This window comes from Bidens hawaiensis, unplaced genomic scaffold (assembly GCF_021521415.1).
Source record: "Bidens hawaiensis isolate Kalapana, Puna unplaced genomic scaffold, B.hawaiensis_p1.1 tig00030835_1, whole genome shotgun sequence".
Classification (NCBI taxonomy): Eukaryota; Viridiplantae; Streptophyta; class Magnoliopsida; order Asterales; family Asteraceae; genus Bidens; species Bidens hawaiensis.
Window position 1 is genome coordinate 107,445 of NW_027495166.1, and position 14,035 is coordinate 121,479.

General features: G+C 33.2%; 1 protein-coding gene and 1 pseudogene across 2 annotated transcripts; both read left to right on the forward strand.

Annotated features, from left to right (window-relative positions):
- The first annotated feature begins 2,327 nt into the window (after nucleotides 1-2,327).
- LOC143581225 (uncharacterized protein At4g28440-like) lies at nucleotides 2,328-4,158 on the forward strand (annotated as a pseudogene). Its single transcript, XR_013143796.1, has 2 exons — nucleotides 2,328-2,549; nucleotides 3,737-4,158. The product of XR_013143796.1 is annotated as an uncharacterized protein At4g28440-like (transcript).
- A 3,241-nt stretch (nucleotides 4,159-7,399) lies between these two features.
- LOC143581226 (uncharacterized) lies at nucleotides 7,400-13,176 on the forward strand. Its single transcript, XM_077064047.1, has 9 exons — nucleotides 7,400-7,622; nucleotides 8,607-8,683; nucleotides 9,218-9,329; nucleotides 9,415-9,512; nucleotides 9,609-9,742; nucleotides 9,847-9,955; nucleotides 10,574-10,765; nucleotides 11,975-12,111; nucleotides 12,787-13,176. The coding sequence occupies exons 1-9, from the start codon at nucleotides 7,400-7,402 to the stop codon at nucleotides 13,073-13,075; spliced, it is 1,371 nt and encodes a 456-aa protein (XP_076920162.1). The 3' UTR covers nucleotides 13,076-13,176.
- Nucleotides 13,177-14,035: the final 859 nt, after the last annotated feature.

Below are 14,035 nucleotides of genomic sequence, written 5' to 3' on the forward strand. Positions count from 1 at the left end.
AGACTCACAAGCAAGATTATTGATTTAGCATTTGCAACTAAACAAAAACAAGAAAGCTTATAAACTTGCTAAATCGTGCGGGCTGGACAATGGGCCAAAACATAGCCAAGTCAATACAAAACATCAAAACAAGATGTCTAAAAATGTAAAAACTTGGTGTGGGTCATAACATGATCCTGACAAAAATGGACTCGGTCAAACTAAGTAGTTGTAGAAAAAAGTATATTAAAATAAGTTCACGTGCTATAATTGCGGCAGGTGATGACAAGTTAGTGGTGATAACCATTATAAGATGGTGGTGAATGGTGATGGCCCATGATGGTAAGTGATGGAGAAGGCGGTGACAACGACACTAATGGGGGTGTTGATGGTGTTAGCGTTGGTGGTGATATTGATACCAGCTCATTTGGACACGTCTTAAGATAATACGTTTCATTTCATAATAGTGACTTATTTGACCAATTATTGGACAATATTCCTAACTATCAACAAAGTAAATTATATACAAATTTCTTTTTTTTAACGTCCAACGAATCCTTCAAATTGGCTACTGATTAAATTCATTATATGGGGATACACTAGCCTTTTGATTCGGAGAAAATCCTCACCTAAGGCCAACGCCCGTGAATACTCGACCGGAGACACGACAATGTGGTGAGATAAACCAGTTAAGTTGAAAGATCCAACTATTGAACGTCACCTACATGTTTAGTCCCTCATCATCACCTGATGCCGCCGAAACTAAATAACGATGAACATGAATCGAACATGGGTCACATGAAATACCAAATGCCTTTCTTACCACTCGACCACAACCTCATTCGCAAATTATGTTCAAAAATTCCATAATCCAAATCAACCAAATTTTAAAAGTGGATTACACTTATTTTATAACTTTTAACAGCAAACACCTTTTTAACTTTTTTATATATGCATCAAACTAAACAAATATAATCAATAATTTAATAATATCCACGGGGGATCCGAATTGAGGATCCAGATTCATTTACCCTAACTATAAAAACCCATTTATACTCTCATCAACTTCATTTCATTCCGTACACATATCTCTCAGGTCAGTAAATTCAATTCTATTAACCGATCCAATTTTCAATTCACATGTATCCGATCTCATATGCTTTCAATTATATTCTTCAAATTAGAATGTTGAATTGTTTCGAATTAATACATGATTAGGTTTAAATAGTTAATTAGTCTGTGATGCATGCATTTGTGTATTGAATTATGTCTTAGTTTGTTAATTGTTGAATTAAATCGTGAAGACAACTTATTGGTTGTTAAAAGTCAATTTGTGTGTTTAGTTGTGATTTAGTTTATGAGTTAAAATGGGAAAGATTAAATATTTTAGGTTTTTATATGTTAATGATTTTTATTATTGATGATTAGGGTACACGGTGTTGTAGAACTTACTAGGCGCTAGTCAGCGGTGGGTAGGGGTGCAACGAGCCAAGCTCGAGCTCGGCTTGTTTGTTATTTGTTAATTCTTTAATTATTATTTATGTATATAATTATTATTTTTATATAATATAATATAATATATATTACTTAAATTATTTTTATCTAAATTTTATGCATAATGATAGTTATTTTATAAATATATTGAATAAAAATGCTATAAATGAAAAGCTTGTTTGAGCTCGTGAGCCGGCTTGAGCTTAATATGCAAAGCTCGAGCTCGGTTAAGCTCAGCTCTATTTGAGTTTTTAATAGGCCAATCTCGAGTAGCTCACTAGCAGCTGCTTGGCTGGTTTACACCCCTAGCTATGGGGTATCAGCTAGCGCTTAATCGGGATTAATTGGATTGGAGTTTTATATGTAAACTCACACACACACAAATCTTTATATATAGAAATTTCAATAATAATAAGGTATAGTTTTTTAAATAAGTTTTTGACCGATTTTGGCCGAATTTGACCAATGTTGGTTGATTTTTGACCGGTACCGGTTTTAGGGGCCGATTAGGTGAGATCAAATCGTTATCCCTCCGATTTCTAATTGATCACCAATTAATCGGCGCCTATTCGCGTTTTTTACAACACTAATCATACACAATATCACATTCAATCTAAAAACTGGTTGTGGTTTTAGTAGATGCATGTAAGATATATTTGGCAGTCAATTACGACCGTTTTGTTTAACGCAATCAAAACAGCGAAAAGATCATTTTTTTAGTTTTTTATAGTAGTGCTTTGGTGTTTGAATCGAAAAAAGGGCTTCTTGTTACTGTTACATCTCGCAAAAATGTTTATTGCACCACTTTATTATTAGATTTCTCCATGTATATAACACTATATTACTATAGGCTTTGTTGGAAAATGGCGGAACAAATCAAGCAACAACGCATTCGTTAAGATCAGTGAGCTTTGTCCCAATGCTTTTGGTCTTAACCTAACTGTAAAAGTGGTTAGCTCAAAAGCAATAACGACACGAGGTCACAACGGGAATCAAGGTAGAAACATGCGTCTAGCTGAATGTTTGGTTGGTGATGAAACGGGAATTGTTTGTCTTCACTGCTAGAAATGATCAAGGTATGTTTTACTACTTTAATCTGTTTATATATAATATCTAACGTTTAGTGTTAATTGCGTATGAATTGTTACATGTTAATTGGTTGAGCTTTTGCTATGTTATTGGCATTAAAATCGCGTGTTTATTTACCTTATAATTCTTAGGGGTGCAAACGAGCCGAGCCCGAGCTCGACCAGGCTCGAGCTTGGCTCGTTTAACTTATACGGAGCTCGAGCTCGAGCTTGGTTCGTTTTGTTCTTTATTAATAAAGCTCGAGCTCGGCTCGTTTCGTAGTTTTTCAAGCTCGAGCTCGGCTCGGCTGGTTTAATATTTATTAATTAATTTTTTATATATTTATAATTATATTTGTATATTTATTTTCATAATAAATTTATATATAAAATAATATATGTTATTTAGTTATTTTTTCCTTAAAATTGTATATATATATATATATATACCAATTAATAATTATTAAATATATATGTATCCGCGAGCCGGCTCAAGCTCGATAAGTGAAGCTCTGGCTCGTTTATTAAACGAGCTTACTTTTAGGCTTGAGCTCGGGCTCGGCTCGATTAAGCTCGGCTCGTTTGAGCTTTTTAACGAGCCGATCTCGAGTAGCTCCCGAGCAGCTCGGCTCGTTTGCACCCCTAATAATTCTCATTTGGATTTCAATCACACGGTTATTAAAAAAATATGGAAAATTGTGGTGTCAAAACTTGTTCGTTTATTTGTTTGTGAATGTTAGTGTATGTTAGTGAACGTTCGTTTATTAAAATATATTAATGTTCGTTAATTTAGTTTGCATAAGTCTGCTAATTTATATATTCATTTAATTTTTTTAGGTCGTTACAATTTAGTCTAGTTTTATTATCTTTTGAGGCTCAACAGGTTAACGTTCATGTTTATTTTTATTAGTGCTCGTTCAATTATGTCCGTTTATATTTGTTCATCTGTGTTCCGTTATGTTCGTCACTTTGTCCATTTATATTATTGAAGCGTTCGTTTATATTGTTAGTGAAAGAACACAAACGAACACGCTGATTTTTTTAATGAACGAGCACGAAAAGTCGAAAACCTTGTTTGTTTATCTGTTCGTGTTCGATTAAAGTTAAACGAACGATCCCAAACCTGCCTCGTTTGTGTTCGTTTGGTTCGTTTACACGCCTAACTATCTTATTAATAAAATACACAACTTTTTCAGTGGACGCCATGAAGGAGGGCAGTACTGTAATTTTACGAAATGCAAAAATCGACATGTACAAAGGGTCCATGAGGCTTGCAGTGGACAGATGGGGGCGTGTTGAAGTAACTGAGCCGGCTGCTTTTTCTGTTAAGGAAGACAACAACTTGTCACTTATCGAGTTTGAACTTATTGTCACAGTGGAAGAGTGAGATTTTACCCTTTTGCCCTTGTACTCGACTCTTTAAACTTATGTGTTGTGTTAATGGGTGGTTTATTTACAGCTTACTGTAAGTTTACTTACCCTTTATGCTTTTGAAGTTAAGAGTCAATGACTGTGTAGTGGTTATTATGGTTATGATGAGTTGAGAAATAGTTGTTTTGAGGATGGTAAAACTGTAAAAGTACTTGATTAGTTTAAAAGTTTCATGTTTATGCATTAATATATATATTAAAAAGAGAATTGAATCCTCCTCACAAGATTACTATTCAATTTTTAAATATTTTATTAACTATTATACCCACTAAATCACTAGCATAGTAATAATGTTTTTTATTTCCTTAATTTTACTTTTTTTCAACTAATTAAAATATTTTACAAAACTATATTTTTAAACACTAAACTTGGACAAGGATTGACTTACATGTTTTATATGTCAGTTAAACGATTTTCTTAAACTTTGCTTTTATATTTTTTTTATTGTTCGTATTTACAATGAACGAAACTTTTTTCATGATTTAAAAGTATCAATCGTCGCATGGTTTTATATATGTGTTTCAACGTTTAATACCTCAACTTTAAATATTTTTTTGGCTTACTAATTCATGTTTATGAATTGGTGTTGGCACCGATGATACTAACCGAAATTGTGTTATTTCGCAGCCGTAACGTGCCAATTTTTTGGGTCTACATATGATAATTTGTTGTATTTTAGCATCGGCGGTTTTATTTATTTTGTTTAGTTTCGATGTCGTAACTTGATACAGACTGACTTCGGGTCGACTTGCAACGAGTTTATGGTTTAACGTTTTTACTTATATCTTTTTTGGTCAATTTAACAGTCCCGTCGCGAAACGCGGGATCCTAATACTAGTTACATTTTGTTTTGGAATTTATTTATTTTATGTATGATTTTGGTTTTATCCTAAAATCTTTTATGATATTATGTTTCTCTCAAACGTAAACGTGTTGGTCACGCCTTGCATAGGATCCGATCTTGACCGTTGAACCGTAAGATCAATCTGGTCTTACTTGACTTGAAATGTTGAACTAAAAAACATATAAATGTCCTAACTTTGTTAAAATAGAATGAAAAATTAACATATGAACTAACTGGTTTAATAAGCTCATAAAGTACATATAATAGTGTTTAAAAAATTAACATATGGACCGGTTCCATCGGGTTTTTTTTGGGGTTTCGGGTAGGGTAGGGCCGGGTATTGACGGAACCGGTTCCACCGGGTCGGTTCTGGTTCCGGGTGAAGTTCTTGGGGGAAAACCAAAGCCCGGTCCGTACCCGCGGGTAAGGTAGGGTCGGGTCCGGTTCCGGGTATGAACCGCCGGGCCAGGTCCGGAACCAGTTCTTTTGTAAACCTCTAGTGCCAATTAAATCAGCAACCGAAATAACCTACAAAGAACTATAAGCCTTACAAGTCTTGCATGCTATCATGAACAACAATAATCCTTAAGAAAAAGCAGGCAACATCCGTACCCAATAAATCACACAAGTAGCAAAAGTTATTGGTATAATCTGAGAAAAGATGGATGTAGACAAACCTTACTTCTATACAACGGGATGAAAGAATAATTTTTTATTAGAATTTGTGGTCATGGACGGAAAAATTTAAGACAATATTAATTTATGTGTTTATGGTGTGAGAAAAAGATAACATAAACAAAATTTTTAATCATTTTGAGATCTGTATGCTGCTTTAGAGTTACGCATCAATAAAAAACTTCTAACATATTAAATGTATGAATACCATGATTACTTCAAGAAATTTACTTTTTGAGAATTCAATTCGTTATGAATTAAAATGTTCTTTTTGGGTTAAAATTGTTTACATATGTTCATAAAATGTCCTTTTTAGAAAATATATAAACAATATGAATGAAAGTTTTCTTCATCGATTTTTGAGATTTTGAAAGCTAGACCGTAAAAAGAACAAAACTAACCAAACAAAAACACAAAGGACCATCGTGCCTCCCAAAAGTTTCAACGAACAAAATTTATTAGGGACACACCATACCATATAAAAAAACAATAAAATGAATATTAAGACAATAAGAAAATGTCGACAAGAAAAAACTCACCTATATTTTGACTTGAATAAGCCATCTTTCTTCATCTAATGAAAATGAAAAGCACAAATAATATAAACATAACTTAATAAAAATACTTGTTATTCGCTTCTTCTACCACTATACGCCTTATATATAGTCAACTCTTACAATGAAGTCTGTAGAAATATATAAACCTTATTATGGTAATTTTTATTAGATTATTGTACATAAATAATAGATTACTAAGATCTTGAAACCTAGAACCATAAAAAGAATAAAACTAATCAAGCAAAAACCTCTCAAAAGCTTCAAACTAACAAAATTAAATCAAAGCCCCTAAAAAACACACTACACCATATCAAGAAATCATAAAAATTAATATAAGATGGTAAGAAAATATAGATGAGAAAAAAAAAACAAAAAAGCAATTCAGCTATGTTTTGACTTAAAGAACATACTGTATGAACATGCTAGCTAAAAGAAACATATGTTAATATGTTATTCATATCTTCTATCACTATACGTCTTATATAGCAAACTCTTTACAATAAAATGAAGTTATTATAATACTTTGTAACCATCTAGGGGAAGGTTTGAGGCAGATTATGTCTTTCCATTCCCGAAATGATCATGATTTACACCATTAGCTTTAAACAAAAAAAAAAAAAAAAAAAAAAGAAGAAGACGACAAACATCATTAATCTTGAAAAAACACTAAAGATCGTCACATGATGAATAAAAGTGTGAAATGGGGTTTTGCAGTCTGAATGGCACAATCAGTTTCTAACGTAACCCTTGTGATGAGAATGACACCACCTTTTTCTTTGTCTCGTGCTAGCAAAGATGTATACAAGCCGAGTTGAGCCCATGCTCGACTAACTTAACTTATAAAGCTTGAGCTTGTCTATTTTCAAACGTTACCTCTAAAGCTCAAGTTTGATTTGTGAGTAGTTTTTCATGTTCAAACTAGACTCCGTTTATTATTTTATTAATATTTATAACTTTTATATGAAGCATAACACATATTCTTTATCTAACTTTACATTATTCTACATATAATAATAGCAACTATATAAATGTATTTAACATATTAAAATAAAAAATATATGAAAATTAAAATAACATAATCGTTTAAACTCGTGACTCTATTCAAGCTTAGACGTGCACAAAAAATCCAGTTTCGGATCTGATCCGAAATCTGTTCCTACCCATACCCGACTTACGGGTACGTCCAAGACTTGGCTTTCTCCCTGGACCCGCCGAACCAGTTCCGTTTTTACCTAGTTAAATTCCGACCTGACCCTACCCGACACCCGAAAAACCTAATTAAATATCCGACTATACCGATACCTAAAAATACTTGATTTGTGCACTTCTATTCGAGCTCGATAAATAAACTCATGGAGGCAAGCTGCTGTATCTGGATGAGGCAAATTAAAATGGCCACCATCACCACCACCGTCTTCCGCCGTACCACCACCACCACCACACCGTTATTCACTCCGTCACTTGTTTCTCATTTATTCAACCAACGCCAACGGCGCTCAATTTCAACAGCTGCAACCACTCCGTCTCGGCTTTCACAAACCCTAAGTCATTCATGTTCTTCGTATTCTTCTTCAGGTGAAATAATATTATTACATTTTTAAGTATCTATGATTCAACACACACAACTTTCGTAATATTATTTGTATTCATTTTCTTTTGACGACTTGGAATGAGTGAAGAATACTCATAATAGATTTATTACGCTACACCAAAGTACGCAGGTACCGATAACTACTCTGCTCTTCTTGTACTTTGGTGTAGCGTGATTATTATTACTCTCCCTATATTTTGTTGTAGTGACTGTGTCATTTTTGTAATTACTCATAATAGATTAATTACGCCACACTAAAGTACTAGCAGAGTACCGATCCCTGCTTGTAATGTGTAACTTTATTATTATTATTATTATTATTATTATTATTATTACTAGCTACAATAAATATGGAGTAATAATAATTAAGTTACACATTAAAAGCAGAGTAGAGTAGTTATCGACTTATAGGTACTCCACTCGTACTTTAGTGTGGCGTAATTATTATTACTCTACCCTTATTTTGTTGTAGCGAAATGGGCACAATGTCATTTTCGTAATTACTCTTAATAGATTAATTACGCCGCACCAAAGTATGAGCAGAGTACCGATAACTACTCTACTCTGCATGTAAAGTGTAACTTAATTGTTATTACTCTATATTTATTGTAGCTCCGCTACAACAAAATATAGGTGGAGTAATAATAATTACGCTACACATAACAAGCAGAGTAGAGTAGTTATGCACTCTGCTCGTACTTTGGTGTGGCGCAATTAATCTATTATGAGTAATTACGAAAATGGCACCGCGTCCATTCCGCTATAACAAAATATAGGTAGAGTAATAATTACGCTACACTTTACAAGCAGAGTAGAGTTGTTATCGGTACTCTGCTCGTACTTTGGTGTGGCGTAATGAATCTATTATGAGTAATAACGAAAATGACACTGCGTCCATTTTTATGTTCACTTTGCATGTTTTGTATGGTTATTTTGTTTGTATGTTACCCTTACCATTGTTTTGATAGGAGTTGAAGATGGTGGATTTAATCTCAGTGATTCCCAAAAGGTTATTCTCAAAGGAATGAGATACCAAGAATTTCAGGTACGTATAAGTTTCTTGTTTTCTAGTTTTTCGAGTCTGATTAGTACACCACTAGTTGACAAACTGCTCTAGAAATTAAATCAAATAACAAGCCATTAAACAAAGTTACAAACTAAATGAACTAGAAACTTAATGCCGATAACTAGGTTACGGATTTAGATTTTACACATTTAGTAATTTAGGGTAATTGTTTCTTGAGTTTATCATTAGAGTTTAAATTATATATTAAATTTCAGAACTTGAAGTATTATTTTAGACAATCTTCTGTAGTTGTGTGTATGTTTCTCCCTCTATACACACACATATATGTATATGTATGTGTGTAAAATAAAAATAAAACGCATAATTTGAACTGAATTTCGGGTTTCCGAGTTCTATCTGAATGCTGAACACCCCTATTGTGATTTGTGATTTATAACATGATTTTTGAATTGAAATCCTGCATTTGAGCATAAGTTTTTTCTTTGATAATTGTATCTTTTAAGTCTACCGTTTAAGCTTTATCAATTTACAAATACATGAAATTTGAAACAGAATTGGGTCACTTCACAAGGATATAGACCTGCTCAAGCGTTGATGTTATGGAAGCTGCTTTATGGCAACAATTCAAAGAGCATTTGGGCACATTCATTTGAAGAATTAGAAGGTTTACCTCATTTTCATCGACTTATTTACCCTTCATATAGCCACATCGCTTTATTATTATTATTATTTAATTTTTTTTTATCTAGGTTTAAACAAAGATCTTAGTATGATGTTGAGTAAACGCACTAAGCTAAAAGCATTACAAGTGAAAGATATCGTTACAGCCTCTGATGGCACTAGGAAGGTAAACATAATTTATTCATTTATTCATTGAAGTACTACTGTATAACATGGTTTTTGAGGATCTTCTGATTAATGATATTATACCAGGGGGCTGCAGATATTGTTTACATTGGATGATGGATTGGTAATAGAGACCGTTATAATACCTAACGGTGATAGAGGCAGGAATACAGTCTGCGTTTCAAGTCAAGTCGGTTGTGCAATGAATTGCCAATTCTGCTTCACTGGCAGGCAGCCTTTTCTTCTCATTTTATACATAAATACTTCTAATTTTTTAAATTTTTTAATAATTTTTTTTTTGTGTGTGTAACCCAAATTGACATTTTTTTTTGTAGGATGGGTTTGAGGAGAAATCTAACTGCAGCGGAAATAGTAGAACAAGCGGTCTACGCAAGACGTTTGTTTACAAGTGAAGTCGGTTCCATCAGAAATGTTGTTTTCATGGTATGCATGCTTATCACACATGGAGTAATTATATTATATATAAATAAAAGTGATAAATTTGTTCTTATTTATAAACAGTTGTAATTTACTCTCACCTTACTTCAATCATTTTACTTTTTCAAGCATGTATCATTTTTCGAATATGTTTGCATCACTTTTAAAATCAAAAGTTGGGCCAGGTGGCAATTTCAAGCCATTTTCTCTTGATATGGGTTGATTTATGTAACATATTAACTGTAACGGGCCAATTTAAAATATATGATGAAACGGTTTGAAAGCCACCAAAAGTGTTATTCTAATGCTTTCTACCTCCTGAATAGATTTATTTAAACAAATTAGATATTAGTTTAATAATATAGTTTTTTTTTTAATTGTATTTAGTATATTTTTTTTTGTAGAAAAGCTGACTATAACAGAATTAGACAAATATGTTGGTGGTTCAATCAACATCAACAAATATTGAATCATGCTAAAAATGATAATTTTGATCGGTTAACCGAACAACCCATTTTGCCACTAGAATTCGTATGTTTGACAGTCAAAGTCAAATCTGAACAAGTCATCTGTATAGAGAATGAATGAAGTATTAATATTATTTTGTTTATATTTTATCTGTAGGGAATGGGAGAACCACTTCAAAACATTGAAAATGTGATAAAAGCTGCGGATATAATGGTTGATGAACAAGGACTTCATTTCAGCACAAATAAAGTTACCGTTTCAACAAGCGGGCTTGTACCCCAGATAAAGCAGTTCCTTCGCGAGTCTAAATGCGCACTAGCTGTTAGTTTGAATGCTACAACTGATGAAGTAATATTCTTTATCCCTTTAATTACTAAACTTTTATTATGTTTACCGCTGGCGTAGTTGGCCCGTTTACTTACTAATGGGTACATATATTATTTTTGGTTTTTTATACATATCAATATGTGTAAAAAATACAAAATTTAAAAAATAAAAACGAGCCGGATCGATGAGCCACGAGTTGACTCAAGCTTCTGACAAGCCGAGCTCGAGTTTGACATTTAAGCTTGTTAAGATAAACGAGTTTGTACACGAGTTGAGCCCAAGCCCTCCTTGGCTCGGTTCGTTTGCAGCTCCAAACTAGGGAGGCAAGTATGGCTGGCTGGTTGAGTATCGGGCCATTTTTAGAAATGGGTCAATGGCACTTGGCACACTAACACCTTTTTGTTTGTTTTTTCATAACTAAGAATTCATTAACCATGATTACCGAAAGCAGCATTAAAACAACGATAATATGAATCTTTCAATAATACTACTTAGGATCCGCAACTTTAAAGCCATTTCACCCGTTCTCCTTTTATAAATTATTATTCGACCTATTCATAAGCTAATGGGTTGAAAGCAGGGGTGCAAATGAGCCGAGCCGAGCCCGAGCTCGACCAGGCTTGAGCTCAGCTCGTTTAACTTATACGGAGCTCGAGCTCGGCTCGTTTTGATCTTTATTTATAAAGCTCGAGCTCGGCTCGTTTCGTAGTTTTTCAAGCTCGAGCTCGGCTCGATTAATTTTTATTAATTATTTTTTTATATATTTATAATTATATATGTTTATTTATTTTCATTATAACTTTATATATAAAATAATATATGTTATTTAGTTATTTTTTTCATAAAATTATATATATCAATTAATAATTATTAAATATATATGTGTGTATATATATATAAACTATAAAAATGATGGGCTCGTTTAGGCTCGCGAGCCGGCTCGAGCTCGATAAGTGAAGCTCGGGCTCGGACTCGTTTATTAAACGAGCTTTCTTTTAGGCTCGGGCTCGTTTAAGCTCGGCTCGATCGAGCTTTTTCACGAGCCGATCTCGAGTAGCTCGCGAGCAGCTTGGCTCGTTTGCACCCCTAGTTGAAAGTGCCACCTTTATCAAAATGGGTCAAATGGGCCGTGCTTAAATAAGTAACTAAAAGGGAAACGAGTCAGATGGGTCAAAAGTAACGTTCTGTATTCGTTTCAAATTTGACTTACAGTCTGCGGTTATATTATAGGTTAGGAACTGGATTATGCCCATTAATCGGAAGTATAATTTGAAATTGCTTCTTGATACCCTTCGTGAAGAACTCAGCTTTAAACATAAATACAAAGTCCTGTTTGAATACGTGCTGCTTGCTGGAGTCAACGACAGGTTTGACCAACAAACTTTACTTTCTTCTTATCATATACATTTGTCTCAATAAACTTCTCCAAATACAATATGTTTTTAATCTTAATAATGCTTAAAACAATCATTTTTTTAAAAGAATTAGATTACTAATTGATATAAACATTTGTAATTATATTTGACACACCAGTGAGGTATAAAAAATTGAAGTTTCTGGTCAACCGGCCTGACAGATGATAAACGAGTTTGTGTAGGAGTGTAAGCGAGCCGAGCTCGTCCCGTAAGAAATTTTCAGGCTCGAGCTCTGCTTGTTTATTATTTAGTTATTTTATGATTTTATCTATATACATATAACTATTTTTATATACTTTTAATTATATATAAAATAATATATATTGTTTAGTTATTTTCATCATAATTATATATATAATAGTTTTTATTATGTAATATATATTTATTATATCACATAAAAGTTACTACATTCATATTAATAAGAGGCTCGTTTAGGCTTGCCAGCCTAAACTGAGCTTAGTATATGAAGCTTGGGATCGAGCTTGTTTGATAAGCGAACTTATTTTTGGCTCGGGTTGATTCGAGCTTTTAGCGAGCGGGTCTAGAGTGGCTCGTCTCATTTACTTTTACACCTCTAATTATGGTTGTGTCTTATTATTCAATTGCTTTTGGTTTTATATTTTGCAGCATTGATGATGCAAAGAGAATAGTTGATCTTGTTAAGGGCATTCCTTGTAAAATCAACCTTTTGACATTCAACCCGCATAGCGGGTCCAACTTCCAACCCTCGACAGACGAGAGAATGGTCGAGTTTAGAAACACGTTGGCTGAAGGAGGTTGTGTTGTGTTCATGAGACCGAGTAGAGGTGATGACCAAATGGCTGCGTGTGGTCAACTTGGTAACCCGGGTGATTTACAAGCACCGTTGCTTAAAGTCCCTCCAAAGTTTCAAACTTTGGTAGAGCCCTTGGTGTAACGGTATTAAATCGTGCATCATGCTTTCACGGTATTTTGAAAATTTTAAGTTGGATTATCGAGTGTCTTGTAATTTATATGGTCGTAAACTCAATAATTAGATTTGAATGATCAAAGGAATGCATTTATACAAATAATAAATTGATAAATGATCGAAGGAACAACTATTATTCACGCTTTTCTTAAATGACGGGTCTTTGTAAATGATGTCAAATCGAAAAATCCCCTACGTTGTCTAGTTAAAGTTTAGTACAATAAACCCATCATTGTAAAGTCGTATCAAATGGAAAAGTTTTATCAATATTTTACATAGATTTACATGTACAAGTATCGAGTCTTTAAAATATTTAAGTGTTAACTCTAACTTAAAGAACCCTTACCGTGTTTGTCATAAAGAAATGAAGAACAAGCCATATTTGATCTTAGAGATTGAGAGCGGTGATGTGAATTTTAATGTGCTTGGGTAATGGTTGAAACACGAACGCCACCTTAAACGAAGATAAGAGCGGTGATGTGAATTTTAATGTGCTTGGGTAATGGTTGAAACACGAACGCCACCTTAAACGAAGATAAGAGCGGTGATGTGAGTTTTGCGTTACACTTTCACACTTTAAAAGTGTTTGATAGCGTTAAACGTTTTACTAATTTCGTGAAAATAACGTTAAAACTGACGGAAAGTTAATTATGTATTATGTAGTGATGTTGATAGCTGAAAAACAATGGTACATGCATCAATCGATCGGTGTTCTAATAGTTAAGTGTTGTGTCGTATGTCCAAACTTGATGCAAAACTACAATCAAGTTGTGAGATTTACTGAATATGACGATAATGATATTTAAAACACTTTACCCTTATATGTATAATATTATAATTATAATTTATTGTAATCTTTTATAACAAAAACACCAACTAATATGTTAAAAATTATTAAAGTATGTTTGAGGTTGAGTTTTAAAAACA

Excerpts from the sequence above, each read along its gene's own strand:
- LOC143581226 (XM_077064047.1), top strand. The coding sequence starts at position 7,400 with ATGGAGGCAAGCTGCTGTATCTGGATGAGGCAAATTAAAATGGCCACC. Across the intron at positions 8,684-9,217 it reads TGAGATACCAAGAATTTCAG|AATTGGGTCACTTCACAAGG; the intron begins GTACGTATAAGT and ends AATTTGAAACAG. Across the intron at positions 9,956-10,573 it reads TCAGAAATGTTGTTTTCATG|GGAATGGGAGAACCACTTCA; the intron begins GTATGCATGCTT and ends TTTTATCTGTAG.